We start from the raw sequence: 17238 nt of genomic DNA, 5'->3' as shown, positions 1-17238 counted from the left end.
TCCAACATCATCCACAATACTGAAGGGCTGTGTGTCCTTCACTATCATGGAGACGAGGGCTTCATCCAGCTTTTGTTTTTTGGTGGCTGGTTAAAAGAGAATAAATACAGTGTCTGTTACCTGTCTTTATTTGCACAATAAACAAAAGTGAACAGGGAAAAATTGTGATGGTACATTTGTAATATTGTAATGACTTACCATGGCTAGGTGAAGCTCCAGTTTCCTCCTTATTCTCATGCAAGGCACGGTGATGCCTTAGCATGGATGAGGTGTTGTTATTGTACCCCAACTCCTTGGAGCACAATAAACACCTCACCTTTGAATAAAATAAGAAACTGTGAAAAATACAGTTCTTGATAAGCAAACCTAATGTGTCTGAAATAGAGTTAGATTTAGCTTACCTTATTAGGAGTTATCAAATCAAAGTGTTCCCACACAGGGGAAATCCTCCTCTTCCTAGCTGGCTCCATCTTATCACCTATCCTTCTCTCCTCACTCTCCTCACTCTCCAAACTATCTCTCTCTAAACTCTCCAAACTATATAAACGCGATCCAAACTATCTCTCTCTAAACTCTCCAAACTATATAAACGCGATCCAAACTATCTCTCTCTAAACTCTCCAAACTATATAAACGCGATCCAAACTATCTCTCTCTAAACTCTCCAAACTATATAAACGCCATCCAAACTATCCAAACTCACAACTCTCCACCAACAACCCACATTTTGAATGGAGCCTGAGTGGTTTATATTGCTGTCAAACCTCTCGGCAAAATCTGAACCACTTCCCGAAGCAGTCACGTGGTACAGCCGGGCAGCGAGGCTTCGGACGTCATCATTTTTGGCTCCTCCCCTAAATGAAGCAAGCCTCGATACGCGCTTCAAGGAAACGCCCCCTCCATTACTCGACACACGCTTCGAAGCGTCGGCACATCTCGTAACATCACTACCTTACACCTTAATTTAAACCCTCACCCTATATGGTTTAAATTAAATTAAATTAACCCTATAGGGTTTAAATTAATCTATCACTTTTGAATGGCTTTTAAAAAGCAAACATGATCATGGTGATACATGCTTTTCACCGGGCAGGAAACGTATGAAACATTGCAAACTGAAAAGTGACTTAATCTGTTCGACAAATGTAGTTGAGTAACCAAATGTAGTTGAGTAACCTAGTGGACATTTGGATAAAATGGAAATGCTCAAGTGGAGTACAAGTACATTAAATACTTTAGTACAATACTTTATATTGTAAATAAAATATACATTCACATACACAGCTTATACGCGGATATGTGAGTTCTAGTGCAAGAAGGTAAAAAACTCCAGGCGGGCCTGAACAAGGTGGAAAGTCTCAGAACTCTGAAGGATAGCCTTTGCCCCTGTTACGTGATTTCTGGGGGGTGACCCCTCACGTTTTTTGATTCGATAATAAAAATTTGAAAAATTAATTAATTAATAATTATTAATTTTTTTTTATTTTTTATTATTTCTATTTGGGTTATTAAAACTAGATTCCTTATGTAAATATTTTCAATTCATCTGGAAATAGTTAGTAATAAGCAAATAGGAGGCCTTTCATGTGAAACGCATGAAAGATTGAGCAGAGTTATCTTCGTACCAACATTGATGCCCAGAAGGCAGAAGGCTCTGCCAGCAGTGTATCAACCCTTGCGATACACTAGAGGGACCCAGACTCCACGTGACGCGTGCCCGGTGGATCTGGGCCCATCCCTGTGTGAACCCCTATTTGCCTTAAGATTTGGCTAGAAGGAGAGGATAGATTTTTCCTCCGTACCCTATATGATTTTCACATCTGACCGGGCGGGAGATATGGGGAGAAGAAAAGGTTCCCCAATCCTCCCTGGTTTGCCTCGCGCACTGCTGTACCCTAAGATTGATCTTTACCGGGTTATAATATTGTACCGAATATTCTTTAATTATTTGACCACCAGCCCGGTCCAAAGCTGGCTTACTGTCTTATCTGACGTGACCCGCAGCCACTCACATAGACAGTGTAGTCTGTCGCTCGGACGATTATTTGGTTTTATAAGAGTCCAGTATTTATTTTGTCTCTTTTATTTCTTTTGTTTAGATTTTTCTTAATCCTTTCGTAATTGATAAGATCCTGCTTGAGAGCCCAAACAGATATAAAGCTCTTTCAAACGCAAGCTGGTCTCTCCCGGAGGACTTCTCTTAGTTTAAAGCGAAAATAATTCGAATAAGTATTAGGATGTTCGGAGCATGTCAGGAATGCCATCAGTAGTGTGCCGAGCTGGATGTCGCTCAAACTTACCTCAGGGGCAGTGGGAGGTCCGGTGAGGTGTGACCACCTCTTTTATGGCTTCTCTGGAAATTTGAAGAAATGGAGTCGGTCGAAAAGTACCAATTCGTTTTTATTTATTTGTATTCAAATCAAAGTGTAATCTCTTGGTCCAAAATACAGAGAAAAAGTGTTAACTAAAAAATATACGAAAAAATCACCTAAGTATTAAAACCCCTTCAAAGCAGTCTACAGACAGAGTTTTAATCTTTCTGAGAAAAGATTTCAGCATTAACCAACCGTACCCTCTGGTCTCCCCCACACTTCTGCCTTGCTGTTACAAACGGCTCTTATTTATACCAATACGGGCTGGTTCGCTCGCTTCAAGCGTATTCTTACCCTTCACATCAATCACATCTTCAAACAGAATTTCCAACATCATTTGATTGATTTAGGCAAAAAAAACCTTGCATCAGCGTATTTTTCAGAAAGCCGGGTCTCTCTGTGTGTCGATATGAGCTCCCCAGCAGACTTAATGCCGCCACTGTCAAGGGCAGGTTATTTAGGCCTACCCCCAGGCTAATCTACTGATCTGACCGCCCTATAGTTTTTTCCTGGAACTGCTGACTCTGTCTTTGTAACTTCGTCTGGGATTTTCCCTTCTTTCTTCTCTAGACTAATGATTAACGAGGTCTCTTCCTCAAACTCCCCCAGGCCTCCTGGTGGCCTTGTGCGTGCAATTTGGCCCCCACCCCTTCATGGCCGTTCTTTGTGTAATTTTGCTGGCTCAACCCTTGGACTTCCCTTGAACTGAGGAGCCCGCCTGAGGTGGTGGGGGTGTGTGTGTGTGTGTGTGATGTATGTGTGTATGTGTTCCTCCGTACACTTCAGGGCAACGGAGGGTTTCTTGACAACAGACGCAGGTCTGTTTAACCGGTTCAACCTTATGTGCGACTTGTCATATCTCCTGATAACCAGGGCTAAACTGTTTAGAGGCATCGCGATTTCGCATAATCTCCCCCGTGTTCAACACCCCAGTTAAATGTCACATAGTCTTACAGAGAACTAGTTTCAACTGCCTGCTCCATCTTAGAGATAGAAAGAGGCGCCCTTCTAGCGGATATGGACATGTGTGTTGAATGCAACAGAAAGAGTGAGTGTACGAATGAAGCTGTGCAGGCGCAGCAACAGTTCGCCTCCTTGTCGTCCTTCTCCCTCCAATATATGGACCAAACTGTCTTGAAACCTCGGCTAGAATCAAGTGAAGAGGGATGCCATCCACAGGGATGATTTGCTAGGAATCGGTTGCTTCAGTCTGGCTCCCCGACTTGACTAATCGTGCTTAAGAATGCGGTTCGGATCGCATACCTCACTAACATACGTTAATCATACTTTTATTCTTTTCTGTATTTATACATTGGAAGGAGTCTTCTAAATGGGACCGCTTCGTCGCAGCCACGGTGACGCATTCGGTCTCCAAACGGCCACAGCTGGCGCATAGTATGACGTCACACATGATTCGTCAAGATCGAACGCAAATGACGTCAGTTCAGAAACAGACTCTAGAACGCTATGACGTGGAAAAGAGATGAAAGGCAAAGAAACTATATAACCCACCTACCTCAGATGTTTTTTGTCCAATTGTTTGTTATTGAGAAGTTTCAAGACACCAGCAGCCTACAGTGGAAGCAACTTTCCAGAGACACCAGTACAGGCAATTATAACTTCCTTATTTGAATAAATAAATATGAATCCGGCTAAAATGAATCCACGTATGGAGTGTCAAGGGTTGAATCAGCGGTACGATGATGACCTGTCGACCCGAATTCATGAGTTTCAGCCGAAGCTAAAGGGAGCTAAGCACGACAATGATTTCAAATCGGCCATACTGAATGACCGTTGGCAGCTTCAAAAGGAGCATGACCATGAAATTGATGGCATGTGGGCCAAAATTAAAGACCTTGAGCAGCAGCTAAAGGGAGCAGAGCAGAGAGCTAAGGATGACAATGATGTCACATCGGCCGTACTGAATGAATGTCGGCAGCTTCTAAAGGAGCATGACCATGACAAATATGTCATGTCGGACAAAATCAACCACCTTGAGTACCAGCTGCAGGTAGCTAAGCATGGCAATGATGTCAATTTGGCCAAAATCAATGACCGCAAGCGGCAGCTAAAGGGAGCTAAACATGACATTGATGTCAAGTCGGCCAAAATCAATGACCTTGAGCAGGAGCTAAAGGGAGCTAAACATGACATTGATGTCAAGTCGACCAAAATCAATGACCTTGAGCAGGAGCTAAAGGGAGCTAATGATGACAATGATGTCAAGTCGGCCAAAATCAATGACCTTGAGCAGGAGCTAAATGGAGCTAAGCATGACATTGATGTCAAGTCGGCCAAAATCAATGACCGCAAGCAGCAGCTAAAGGGAGCTAAACATGGCAATGATGTCAAGTCAGCCAAAATCAAAGGCCTTGAGCAGGAGCTAAATGGAGCTAAGGATGACAATGATGTCAAGTCGGCCAAAATCAATGACCTTGAGCAGGAGCTAAATGGAGCTAAGGATGACAATGATGTCAAGTCGGCCAAAATCAATGACCTTGAGCAGGAGCTAAAGGGAGCTAAGGATGACAATGATGTCAAGTCGGCCAAAATCAATGACCTTGAGCAGGAGCTAAAGGGAGCTAATGATGACAATGATGTCAAGTCGGCCAAAATCAATGACCTTGAGCAGGAGCTAAATGGAGCTAAGCATGACATTGATGTCAAGTCGGCCAAAATCAATGACCGCAAGCAGCAGCTAAAGGGAGCTAAACATGGCAATGATGTCAAGTCAGCCAAAATCAAAGGCCTTGAGCAGGAGCTAAATGGAGCTAAGGATGACAATGATGTCAAGTGGGCCAAAATCAATGACCTTAAGCAGCAGCTAAAGGGAGCTAAGGATGACAATGATGTCAAGTCGGCCAAAATCAATGACCTTGAGCAGGAGCTAAAGGGGGCTCAGCATGACAATGATGTCAAGTCTGAAGGAAGCGTCTTGCCAGCTCCAGCTGCTGAGACTCAGACCAGTCGGTGGTTTCGCTGTGCCAAAGGTCTACTGAACGCAGTAGTGTCTGCTGGCGTCGCTATCGCTGGAGTGGGAATAGTGAGCACTTTAATGTCTCAGACTGGAGCGTGCAACCTGTCAAGGCCCATATAGTGATTAGCACAAAGAGAACATGTTGTGAGTGTGATGCCCACCAATGTGTTGTCACATGTGTGTTATGTCTTTTGTTTTTATGCACAGCCAATATGTTTTAAAGTGAGCACACTTGTTTATTCCAGCAATAGTTTTCTAAGTAACAGACCTAGTGGGAACAATGATGTTGCCACTAAAGCCACTAGAAGGCACTGTACTCCAGAGAATGCTAGCAGGACGTGAAGAGCGAAGCAGGATGTGAAATCCTTCTTTTCAAGACGAAGCGTTCAGGAGAGAACTGCAAGGCTAATAATGTTCTAAGGATGACAATGAAGTCAAGTCGGCCAAAATCAATGACCTTGAGCAGGATCTAAAGGGGGCTCAGCATGACAATGATGTCAAGTCTGAAGGAAGCGTCTTGCCAGCTCCAGCTGCTGAGACTCAGACCAGTCGGTGGTTTCGCTGTGCCAAAGGTCTACTGAACGCAGTAGTGTCTGCTGGCGTCGCTGTCGCTGGAGTGGGAATAGTGAGCACTTTAATGTCTCAGACTGGAGCGTGCAACCTGTCAAGGCCCATATAGTGATTAGCACAAAGAGAACATGTTGTGAGTGTGATGCCCACCAATGTGTTGTCACATGTGTGTTATGTCTTTTGTTTTTATGCACAGCCAATATGTTTTAAAGTGACATAATCATAATGTCTGACACACATAAACAGAGGTTATTAGAGAGAGAGAGAGAGAGAGATATATACGTTATCTGCTGTGCTGCTTGTTAATTTCACCAAGTAATCAATAAAGTGTTATCTTCTTTACAACATTACATCAAAACAATCGTGTTGATTATAATTAGTACTAGAAAAAGCATTTCCTGCTGAAAATGCGTTGGAATGCTGAAAACTGAAATTGATGGCAAAAACATTGCTGAAAATAGATATCCAATTCAAAAACGAATTGCAAAAAGCTTAATAATTCAAAGAGTTTAAAGATTACAAATATGAAAAGTCATATCACACCTCTCCTGAAAGAGCTGAACATTTTGATATTTGAACAGTTTCTGAGGCTTAAAAAAATTCATCAGTGGTGATATTTGTAGTAGTATAAGTTGTAGTATAAGTATTATTAGTAGAAGTATTAGTAGCATTAGAATAAGTACTAGTAGTAGTGATATTTGTAGTAGAAGTTGTAGTTGTAGTAGAAGTATTATTAGTAGTTGAAGTATTAGAAATTAGAAGAAGTAGTAGAAGACGTAGTATCAGTAGTCATAGTAATAGCTGTAGTATTGGTCGTAGTATTTAACATCACAGTAGTAGTAGTAGTAGTAATAGTAGTAGTAGTGTGTGTGGGTGGGGGGGTGGATCCCTAAGACCTGAAAGACTGTATGAGAGAGAGACACACAGAGAGATAGAGGGAGAAGAAAGAATGAGTGAGAGAGAGCGAGAAGAAAGAAAGAGAGAGTAATAGCATTATAGACTTTCACTAAGATCTTCACTCTTCATGCATAATTTCTGGATGTAGAAGTAGCTAATCTTGTCCTTTCGTAGAAAAATGACTGTGGAATCCCACAGATTTCCACATTTCACACAGAAGCCGTTAATTGAGAATAAAACCAACTTTCTGCTCCATAGAGACCAATGTTAAATTTTGCTTCAAAAACATCTTCCACTGGCTCTGGTTAGAATAAAACAGACCAGTTACATGTTGGAAACTTACCTGTGTGTGTTTCTTGCAGGCACGCCCCAGTTGATGCTGACAGCGGGCCCCAGCGTACCGGTGGTCCCTCAGCAACCTTACGGCTACCAGGCGCCTGCAGGATACAGTCAGCCAGCAGCTCAGCCAGGCTTTGGCTACGGCATGTAAAGACCCCGCCCCCTTCTCTCCACATGCAGTCTGGAGCAACCAGCCATCCCTCAGTCCTTCACCAGACCATTAGTGTCTCTCTCTGCCCCCCCCCCCCCCCCCCCCACCGGGAATAACACAGACAACCCCCTTTTTTTCTCACCCCTTTTTAAACTGTCATGAAGAACTCATTTTTATTTATGTTGTCAAAGAAAAAGATTGAATCACAAAGATAAATTTTCTTACATTCCGTATTGACTTGATCCATTTTTCTTTTGTCTTATTTTATTTGAATGGGAAAGGGTTTATGTACAATGGGGGGCTTGTGAGCAGTCTTCTCAGTTAAAAAAAAAGAAGAAAAAAAAGGTTTGTTGTGAAGCATCTGATTTGCACTCTGTAGTGAAAAGAAAATTAATGTGGAACCTCTTCCTCTTGATGCGTGTGTGTGAGCAGCTTCTTCTGTCCGACTGTAAAATGCATTTAATTATTGTATATTCAGACACAAAAAAAACGCTATTGTGTTCTTCTATATTTGAACATGAGACCGCCGCTTCCGTCACCACAATCCTGAAACACTGCGTTGTACCAGTCATGTCCCCACACTGAAAACACAAGAGTATTTTACATACGATTTACAGGAAAGTTAGATTCTTCCCTGCAAAGCCTATGCAGGACTCTCCAAACAAATTTGTGTTCAGACGATATTTCCATGTGCTTTAAATACTGCTCTAATGTGGGACCATGCCACCTCAGGAGGGACTGCAGACCCGTTTGACTAACATGCCCCCTCTTACTGCTGTGGTTTGTTTCTGCTGGATATCATTCACTGTTAGTGTGCAGGAGCGATTTTTCAAACTTTATTCTCCTTCGTGTCCTGTTGAGGGTTATCTTTTGACCTCTTCAGTTGACCCGCTCCTCTAATTCAGAAACCGTATCACAGGACTTGTGGTAATTTGAAGTTTTTATCAAAGGCTTGCGTATATACAGGAAATCAGTCATTAACTCCTTTGAACTTATATTATCTAAATTACCTTGGATTTAAATTGTGCACTTGAGATACTTTGTGCATAATCAGGATCCTAACGAATGAAACAGCGGTTTTGTTTTCCACTTAAAAATAAAGGCTTCTTGTTTGTCAAGAACGGTCTGATTGTGTCTTACTTGTACTGTGCAGGAGTGAAGCTGCGAGTTACATTTACACTACATCCACTGACATAGCTGCACATTCAGCCTAACTAAAGGGCCATGATGTTATGCTTCTGATGGGAATGATAAATACTGAGCTGTGAGACCATCAGCTGTAATGTGCAGCTGAATGAGATGCTGTAGTTTGTGTTCCAGTTTGATATTGTAGAAACGTTTATTACTCGCACTTGGAATAATGACTTTCGTCTCATTCATGGAGACTGTTCGAGAGCTCTTTATTCAGCTGGATGCCATTTTACTGTAGTGTTGAAATGACTTGCAACATGGTCCTCTTAATTGGTCTACCTTGTGTGATGTCTATCTTCTTATGCTCGGGTCAGTTAAACAGCAGCATTGGCTCACTTTATGCGCAAGGATGTAGTACTAGCACCTTCTGGTGATACAAATCAATGGGTGCTAGGAGTAACGCAGACTAGAAAGGCGAGTTAGTCATTCGTAACATTTTTTATTTCTCAAAACAGCTGGAAGATTGTAATTTAATATTGTTCAGTAGATGTACAATAAGACTACATGGATAGGATTATCTGGAACAAATTATATCAGCATGGTCAACTGGACTGCAGCGTCTAAGACTAGAAAACATATTTAGATACTTTGATTTTATTAAATACAAATGCCATCCAGTCGAATATCAATATTGATGACACTGATGTAACCAGCTCTACTGCAAACTATCAAGTCGAACTTCATTTCAGTGACCTCCATTGTATTTGATGAAAGCTTTGCAATATAACTGACAATTTCTGAATTCATTTCGTGGGATTAGGATTCGTCTTTACTTGTATAAAGAGATTTTGGGACACTCGTGTATTGCAGATTAGCAAAGGTATCAACATTTCATTTATTAGTCGGGGCACTGCTATCTTACATACCAGCTCACAGCCATTGGTTTTTCCTGCTTTGTCAAGTCAAAATGTCTGCAATGAAGTGTTTTTTATTTTATTGTGCTGGGATTCTGATCAACAATACCCATCCGTTTGCTCTGAGCATCATGTCTTCAGACATAGGTGGACTGAACATGACCAGTGTTTGTGATGTTTTTGCCGCTGTCACAAGTATCTGAGAGTAATACACCAAGCCATTACTGGTATTCAAGAGTCAACAAAAATGATGACTGTAAGTGCCCAACACTGCACAACAAAAATCAAAGTAGTTTAACATGTATTTGAGTAAATTATTTTATAAAAATATAAACTCATGGTAGCCCAAACTAGTAGAGCTTCAAGTGTCCAGTGACTTTGTCAATCAGATCAGCTGGGCCGGGACCGATACCCAGCACGGTGCGTGATCCGGGGGCGATTTGAGTCCTTCCTGCGTCCTGAATCAGGCTGATGGGAAGCCCCACTTCTTTGGCATGACCCAGCAGGTCGATCAGAGTGTCCTCATCGGGGGCCTTCACCACCACCTTGGGCTGGCCGCAGTACTCCCACTGTTTGAGGAGCTCAGGGTTCCTGCGCTGAACCTGCTTGTAAGCCGACACAGCAGCATGGGAGCACTGGGCAGCGACCTTCCCTTTACCCATCTTCAGGTCATTTCGGACCACCAGTATCATCTTGAACTCGCCTCCTTCTCCCATCACTGTTGCTTCACCAGAGCCGTTCCCCATCGCCGTAATCAGTCTTTTGGATGTCGGGCCCAGGCGAGCCCGAAGGTGCCAACCAAGCAGGAGCCCACAGCCCAGTCCTGCTACGACACCCAGGCCCAATGGTCCATATACCAAGTCCATGTTGTTCAGCCTGCAAAAATGACAGAATAAAGTACATACATGTCACGTATACACCTATAAACTATTAGAAGTTTATTTGAAACATTGGAAGCAGCAATTAACAAAACAATCTCACCACAAGGTCAATTCACTGACTGTTTTGGAGCTTTTGATTTGATTACACTTTCTTCCCCAGTTGTCTTCTGTGCACTAAAAAGTATTTTTCCTCCATGTTAGTTTACAAATTGAGATTGAAAGTAAATCTTAAAAGCTCTAGAACGGCTACTCATTGTGTTGAACTTTTGAAAAGGGTATTTGCCCAATGTATGTTTGCAGAACTGATTCTATCCTTTTCTTCTGCGTGTCTAACATAACAGTTTATAGTGCATTATGCCTATAGTCAGTGGTGTATAAAGTACTCAAAAGCCATACTTGAGTAAAAGTAAAGATACCTTACTGGAAAACTACTCCAGTAAAAGTAAAAAGTCAGAATACTACTTGAGTAAAAGTCTTAAAGTATCTGATATTTATTGTACTTAAGTACAAAAGTACTTAAGTGTCAAAAGTAATTTTCTGATATTAAATGTACATCATAACCTGAACATTAAATGAACATCATAACCTGTTCATTGAAAGTAAAAGTACAAGTAAATGCTGTTACTAAAAAACAAAGGGTCAGAATTTTGAGAATGATGAAGTTTATTCTTTTAAGTGCTGTGGCACCATGACCAAGGACATGAGCTGTGTTGAACATAATTGGGTTGGCTGTGATCCATTCAGGAGCAACAATGTTCAACATAACATATTGTACATAAGTATACTTTTGCATCTACGATGAACTTATCATCATAATTCTCTGAAAAGCAATATGACACTATGAAGGAGTTGTAACAGTGCGTTTATAAGTCTGCTCGTTAGACTAGAGCATATCTAGCGCCTAGCTTATCTAGTCGGCCAAACATAACAATATGCTGTTACATCAACATTTCACACACACTGACGTTCCAGAAAAGGCGGGATCCGGACGTGAGCCAGTGTGGGCGGAGATGCCCAGTCTCCATCAGGCCATTTGAACGCTAGAAACAGATCCGCCTCCAACTTTGCTTTAACCAATAGGCTCCAAAAGGAGGACCTATACATAAACGCATGCGCACTCTGTCTAAGAGCCTTTTTAGCTTTTCATTCGCTCCTACAGAGTGAACTTTTATAGGTCCGTGCACGTTTAACTGCTGGACATAATACTTCTGTTACAAATAAACCTTATTGCTTGAATTGAGCTAAACGCCTCGACCTAAGTCTGTTCACCTGAGTTTTCTCTTCAACCTGAGTTTTATTCTCAACAATATCCAAGTTTTTTTTTTTAAATAGTTGCTGGGATATGTCATACTAAACACTCCGATACAGTAGGCGGCGGTATGCAGCTTCACGGTTTCATGCCACCATACAATTCAAAGAAGAAGAAACGTCATCAACACTCGCCCTTCTTTCCGAAACAGAAACGGAAGAAAACAAACCAAACGTGACATATTTCCAGTTATGACGGGAGAAACTGGTTTCTAGACAACTTGTTTTATCACCCTCTGGGACACAGGGAGTGTAACGTTCGCGCACCAGAAGGCTTAACAGTTGGTGACAACAACAACCAACAAACTGCGAACTTAGCGCTAGCTGAAAGAAGAAGCTAACCACGGTACCACCATCTTGGCGCGATTTTGATGAAGAGCGTTGGCTAACTTGTACTTAACAACAAGATGGACTGCAGCACAGCTGATGTGGCACACGACTCCCCAGGTAGTTAGAGTAACAATGTTGTTTTTAATTATAGCTGAGAAGGCAGCCATGTTATCGGGCTGCGTTGTAGCCAAGTTAGCTTATTTACAACTTGGACACAAAGCATTGACACCCGTGCTGCTAACATCTGTCAGAACAGTTAAAATGGGGGATGTTACATTGATCAAATCATCGACTTACTTTAATATTCTTTAATATTTACATACTATGCCCCACCACATTCATCTGAAATGACTAATTTCACGTAAAAAGAAAAACACATAACGAGCTTCTAAAATATACTACATATAGATTAAGCATCCCACACAGTGGCGGCTGGTGGAAGATTTTCTAGGTCGGGCCATCCTATCAATTTCAGCAAACATCCCAGTATGATTTAATGCAAAAAAAATGTAAGTATCAAACACGCATTATTACTTGGCAGTTAAATATTTAACATGTATTCCAACACGAAAACAATCAGTAAATAACACTTATATAATATAATATAACATGTTTATTTATTGAGATGCCCCTATGGACCTTGTTATAGGAGGTAAAGATCAGGAGAAGTAAACATGAAGTGTAATTATGAATACTGATGTTAAATTTAGCTATGATGAGTTTTCACTGTTAATTTAACATCTCTATTACATGTTGATGCCTCCATGACCAAGTTACCTGTAGAGACTTCTCCTGACGAGAACGTGCAGCGAGGGGGGCCTGATCGTTCTGGCCCCACTCTGAATCTATTTGAGGGCGCTGATTGGCTAAATTGTATGTCACTCATTTATATCTTGAATCAGCAATTGGCTAAACTGCTTCATAGACCCGTCTCTTTTGGGCCAAAACGATCAGGCCCCCCAAGCTGCGCGTTCTCAGAGTGTCGTGCACACAGACAGAGAGCACGAGCAGAGAGCACACAGGGGGAGAGGACGAGCAGGAAAAGCATATATTTTGCGCAGATATCATATTTTACACACATTACTGGGTACATTCCATAGTTCAAAAACACAAATATTGACAATTTGTATAATTTATGATTATTATAATTTTATTTTTTTATTTTTGTGTGGCTCATGGTGGGGCCATGCCCCATGGCCCTCTATTGACCAGCCGCCACTGATCCCACAGTATATAAAAGTAGCTAAAAGTCAACCAGCTCCAACATATAAATGCTGCTCTGTTCTTATGCAGGTAAAGTTCTATTCTGCATACTGAGTACGCTTTTATTACGAGGTTTATTAAAAGTATTATTTAAAAAGCAGATACATTTTGGAGTTATTGGAGCTGCCCCTCATAGTTTTTTGACTAATGCTAATAAACTTGCTAGTAGATCAACTTCAGTCTTTACTGTTGAAGTTAGTAACTAGTGGAGAACATTGGCCACATATCTGATATCTCAATGGTATTCACATAACGGAGTTGTACCCCAAACCAGACAGTTTTTAGCTAATGTTTCAATACAATTCACTTACAATGTTGATAAAAATGATCGTGTAATGTTTTCAGTTGATTTAATGGTGTTAAACTGAAGTTAAACTTCGTACCTTTCAAACGAAATGTTGTTGTAATTATTACAGTTAGCTTTGCCTTTACCAGAGTCGTTAAAACGATGCTAACACCGGTGAATTAGCCGTGCACTGCTCTTGGCCTAATCCGTACGAACTTCTATCCTCGTTGTAAACACTGGCTGCTGCTGGTTTTTCGGGGATATTCGCTTGTTCCAGGGTCGCAAAAATGACCATCAATGCTGTCAACACATCCGGGACCGTAGTTCTGTCCTTCACAATAAGATATCACGCTTCAACAACTCCAAATGATGCAATAAAAGCTCCTTAATTTCCGTTTCAGCTGTTTTAGCGTCGCCCGAGCGTTCTTTCTGCTTTCTCTCATCAAAGTCACTTTCCTATAGTATTTAGACATATAAACGTCCATATATATTCATGAAATTTGACACATAGATTATTTGATATGTATGAATTAATATTATTTACGTTTGGTTGGCGATCGCCGAAGAAAATGACAGCGTAATGACCGGAAAGGGCGTCACGACGGAATCGTTCGAGACAGGCCAATAGCAGCTAGCGCCGACCGAGGCAGGCCATCGTTACGTTATATATATGGATGCCTAAATGGTACTGTGTACATGTGACATAACTGGTTTGACTCCACCCATGAACCTTGTAACCTTGAAGCTTGTCATTCTATTTCCTATCAATCTATAATGTCGATGCAAATGCCATGAAAGTAATCGCATCATAAACATAATCTAACATTCACAAACGTGCCTGGCCTTTATAGACGTCCAGTTTTTAAGTATGAATAAAAAAATGACTTAATTCCTCTGTAGATGGACAATAACACTGGGGAAACAATTTTACATGATTTACTTGATTTGCCAAAGAAAAAAAACTTTGCATGCCAAGTTTACGATCATTCATTATCAGTTAAAAGTGTAGTTAACTACAATTGTTCAACATTGCTGAGACAACTGATGAGTTGGCTCCAGGTACTGGAAAATACTTAAAGTAAAATCAGGATATGCAAACTAGAAAATGGGGAGTTTAATGGGTCTGAATGTACTGTCGAACTTTAATGATCATTTTAGCAGGCCAAACTTGAGATGTAATTCATGGTATTCATCCCATCCTGTCTCTGATTAGGAAACAGCGGCTCCTGCTCTGATGATGAAGTGCCTCTCTCAAAGCTCCTGAAGAAGCCACGCAGGGAGGGGAGACAGTCACGTGGAAACGGGCACAGATCCAGCACTAACTCAGCAAAGGACAAAAGTGGTGAGGACATCAAATCAAACGGAAACAATATTTGTGACAATCAAAAGCAAAAGGCACTGAATTTTGTTTGTTTACATCTTCTCCTGTTGTAGCTTCGGGTGACTCTTCAGATGACGAGCCTTTGATAAAAAGGAAAACTGCACCAGCTAAAAAAACGGAGAAAAAAGGCAACAAGTCAATCAGGTCTAATGGCACAAATGACAAGAAAACAGGTGGTTATATTACCACATCATCAACCATATTTCAGCTGTGTTTTTTGTTTTGTCTGTAATGCATGGCTTTAAATCTTTCGATATATGCAACTGTTTCAGATATGAACTCAGAAGATAGCTCCGATGATGAGCCACTCGTAAAAATTGCCAAAACGTCCTCTAAAGCTGCAAAGAAGACTTCCAGAGGGCGTCCAAAGAAAACTGTCAATTCAAAGAAAAAAGGTGAGAGGATTTCATCTCCTTGGATATGCAGCATCAACGGAAAGTTGCTGTGCTCTGCAGCAGATGCTTATTTTCTTGACTTCCATTTCTGACGCAGAATCGCTGGATGACGATAATAGCTCGGACGATGAGCCTTTGAGTGAACTCCGCAAGAACATTTACCCGAAGCGAAAGGCCTCTGGCACTCTGCCGGTAATAAAATCCAAAAGGAACGCAGGGAGGGTAAAGGGTAGGTGTTCCAATGGGATAACCAAAAGTCATCTGAAATGATTTTTTTCTCATAGCACTTGTATATAAAATCCTTGTTTTGTTCTAGTTAAATATGCAGAGGCTTCCAGTGGCAGCTCGGATGATGTACCGCTGGCAGCAGTGACGAGGAAGAAGACGCAGACTCCTAAAGAGCAAAGTAATGCAGCAAACAGCAAGAAAACTAAACCTAAAGACAAATCACGAAAAGGTAGGCAGCACTTTTATCACAGCGACTAGAGAGAATAATCTCATTTTAGTACTAACTACTCCGATTTTGAAAGACCCTTCATCCTCAGACAGCTGCTCAGATGATGATGATGATGATGATGATGATGATGACGATGACGACGAAGACTACAAGGACGTGCCCTTGGTGAAGCTCGTTGCCAAGAAGAAGAAGCCAGAGAAGAAAAACACAAAGAAAGCAACTGCGTCAAGAAAGAGACACGGTACCGTAGCAGCAATCATGACGATGAACAAAACTTATCATTTTGAAGAGGATTTTTTTCAAGTCCTTGCTCCTGTCACTGTTGTTTTGCAGGACTCTCCGATGAAAGTTCAGATGACGAACCCTTGATTAATATGGTGAAAAAGAAACGCACAGACAAACGATCGCAAAATAAACCGAAGGCTTCACCTCCGAAGGCTTCACCTCCGAAGGCTTCACCTCCGAAGAAGAAGAAGAAGAAGAAAAACGCAACTCCCAAAAAGCCAAGAAAGACATCTGAGTCAGGTAAGGACTCCGGCCCAGCCAGTGTTGGCTAGGTGACAGAAAGGAAAAGCAACTGTGGTAGATCAGATACAAAACCCTTCACCGGACAAACAAATATTCAAAGCATTTGCTTACTCTCTATCATGTATTTGTGTTTCATGAATCATTTTTCAGAGTCTTCAAGGAACAGTTCAGACGATGAAACTTCAACCAAGGCAGCTAAACACCCACAAGTGACCAAAATCCTGAACATTATACTAGAGAGGTGTGATGTTGAAGATGCTGGGGACGCAGGGAGCCTGAACAAAACCAGGAAAGGTACTGAACACATAACCGAGTCATTATTGCTGCTGTAATAGAGCCTATAAATAAAGAGTAACATAGCTCTTGCACTCTGACACAGAAACACAGATTGACAAGACGACGTCGAGGGAGGAGTCTGAGGAATCACCTGAAGAAGAATAGGCAGCAACCTTCCAGCTGGACGGCCAACTTCAAAGCACTTAGTAGTTACAAGTTTAAAGGACTTCCTAAAGAGTAAATCCCTCAGAGAGGCGCCTCTTGAAAAAACAATTACACTTAGTGTTCATGTTAAGTGTCTTTTATATACAGTGCATACATATTCATTTAAGGTGTTGATATTTTTACTCTCGTTTTTAAGTTTGGGACCAGTTTTTGTAGTTTCCCAAAACATTTTATGCACAGTCTTTGATGTTATTTCACTTTTGTGTGCCTGTTGTTTGCATAGCCCGTCTCCTCCTCTCCTTTAATCATACCTGCAAAGTTGTCGCTTTTCGGCGAAATTCGCCGTTTTGAATCAAAATATATCATACACGTGAAGGGTTTTTTTCAGGGGGGGGGGGGGGGGTCAACTAGGCCAGCATTTCTCAGATTGGAGTGAGACGAGGAGAAAATGCGACGTCGTGGCCAATCAGCGTTCAGATGTCTACAGCGTCTTTATTTCCCTCCGTTAAAGTTTAAATTACGTTATGTTCCGGATTCTTGGAGCGCAAACCCCCCCCAACCCCCTGCCGACAGGGTTTCGGGCTAGTCACCTTTTTCACCCCTCATGAGTTTGCAGG

General features: G+C 41.5%; 2 protein-coding genes across 3 annotated transcripts; one reads left to right on the top strand and one right to left on the bottom strand.

Moving 5' to 3' along the window:
- Nucleotides 1–9666: 9666 nt before the first annotated feature.
- Nucleotides 9667–10221, bottom strand: LOC306791359 (peptidyl-tRNA hydrolase 2, mitochondrial-like). Its single transcript, XM_079288025.1, has one exon. It carries the CDS (start codon nt 10215–10217, stop codon nt 9702–9704), a length of 516 nt encoding a protein of 171 aa, XP_079144151.1. The 5' UTR covers nt 10218–10221; the 3' UTR covers nt 9667–9701.
- Nucleotides 10222–11668: 1447 nt separating this feature from the next.
- On the top strand, nt 11669–16988 carry LOC306791034 (uncharacterized protein). Of its 2 annotated transcripts, none has more exons than XM_079287639.1 (10): nt 11669–11987; nt 14633–14761; nt 14854–14973; nt 15073–15195; nt 15293–15424; nt 15512–15652; nt 15741–15893; nt 15986–16177; nt 16331–16474; nt 16560–16988. In XM_079287639.1, the coding sequence occupies exons 1-10, from the start codon at nt 11948–11950 to the stop codon at nt 16619–16621; spliced, it is 1236 nt and encodes a 411-aa protein (XP_079143765.1). In that variant the 5' UTR covers nt 11669–11947; the 3' UTR covers nt 16622–16988. The 2 variants fall into 2 exon arrangements, with proteins under 2 accessions (XP_079143765.1, XP_079143764.1); XM_079287638.1 differs by having other exon boundaries at nt 15726–15893.
- The last annotated feature ends 250 nt before the right edge of the window (nt 16989–17238 follow it).

The sequence above is a fragment of the Melanostigma gelatinosum genome (genome assembly GCF_949748355.1).
Source record: "Melanostigma gelatinosum genome assembly, chromosome: 17".
Lineage (NCBI taxonomy): Eukaryota > Metazoa > Chordata > Actinopteri > Perciformes > Zoarcidae > Melanostigma > Melanostigma gelatinosum.
Note: the sequence above shows the minus strand (reverse complement) of the source record. Positions and strands in the feature narration are given on the sequence as shown.

Bases quoted from the DNA above. Each gene is read 5' to 3' on its own strand.
- LOC306791359 (XM_079288025.1), bottom strand. From the start codon at position 10,217: ATGGACTTGGTATATGGACCATTGGGCCTGGGTGTCGTAGCAGGACTG.
- LOC306791034 (XM_079287638.1), top strand. From the start codon at position 11,948: ATGGACTGCAGCACAGCTGATGTGGCACACGACTCCCCAG. The intron at 15,196-15,292 runs GTGAGAGGATTT...TTTCTGACGCAG, and splicing joins TGTCAATTCAAAGAAAAAAG to AATCGCTGGATGACGATAAT. The intron at 16,475-16,559 runs GTACTGAACACA...ACTCTGACACAG, and splicing joins CCTGAACAAAACCAGGAAAG to AAACACAGATTGACAAGACG.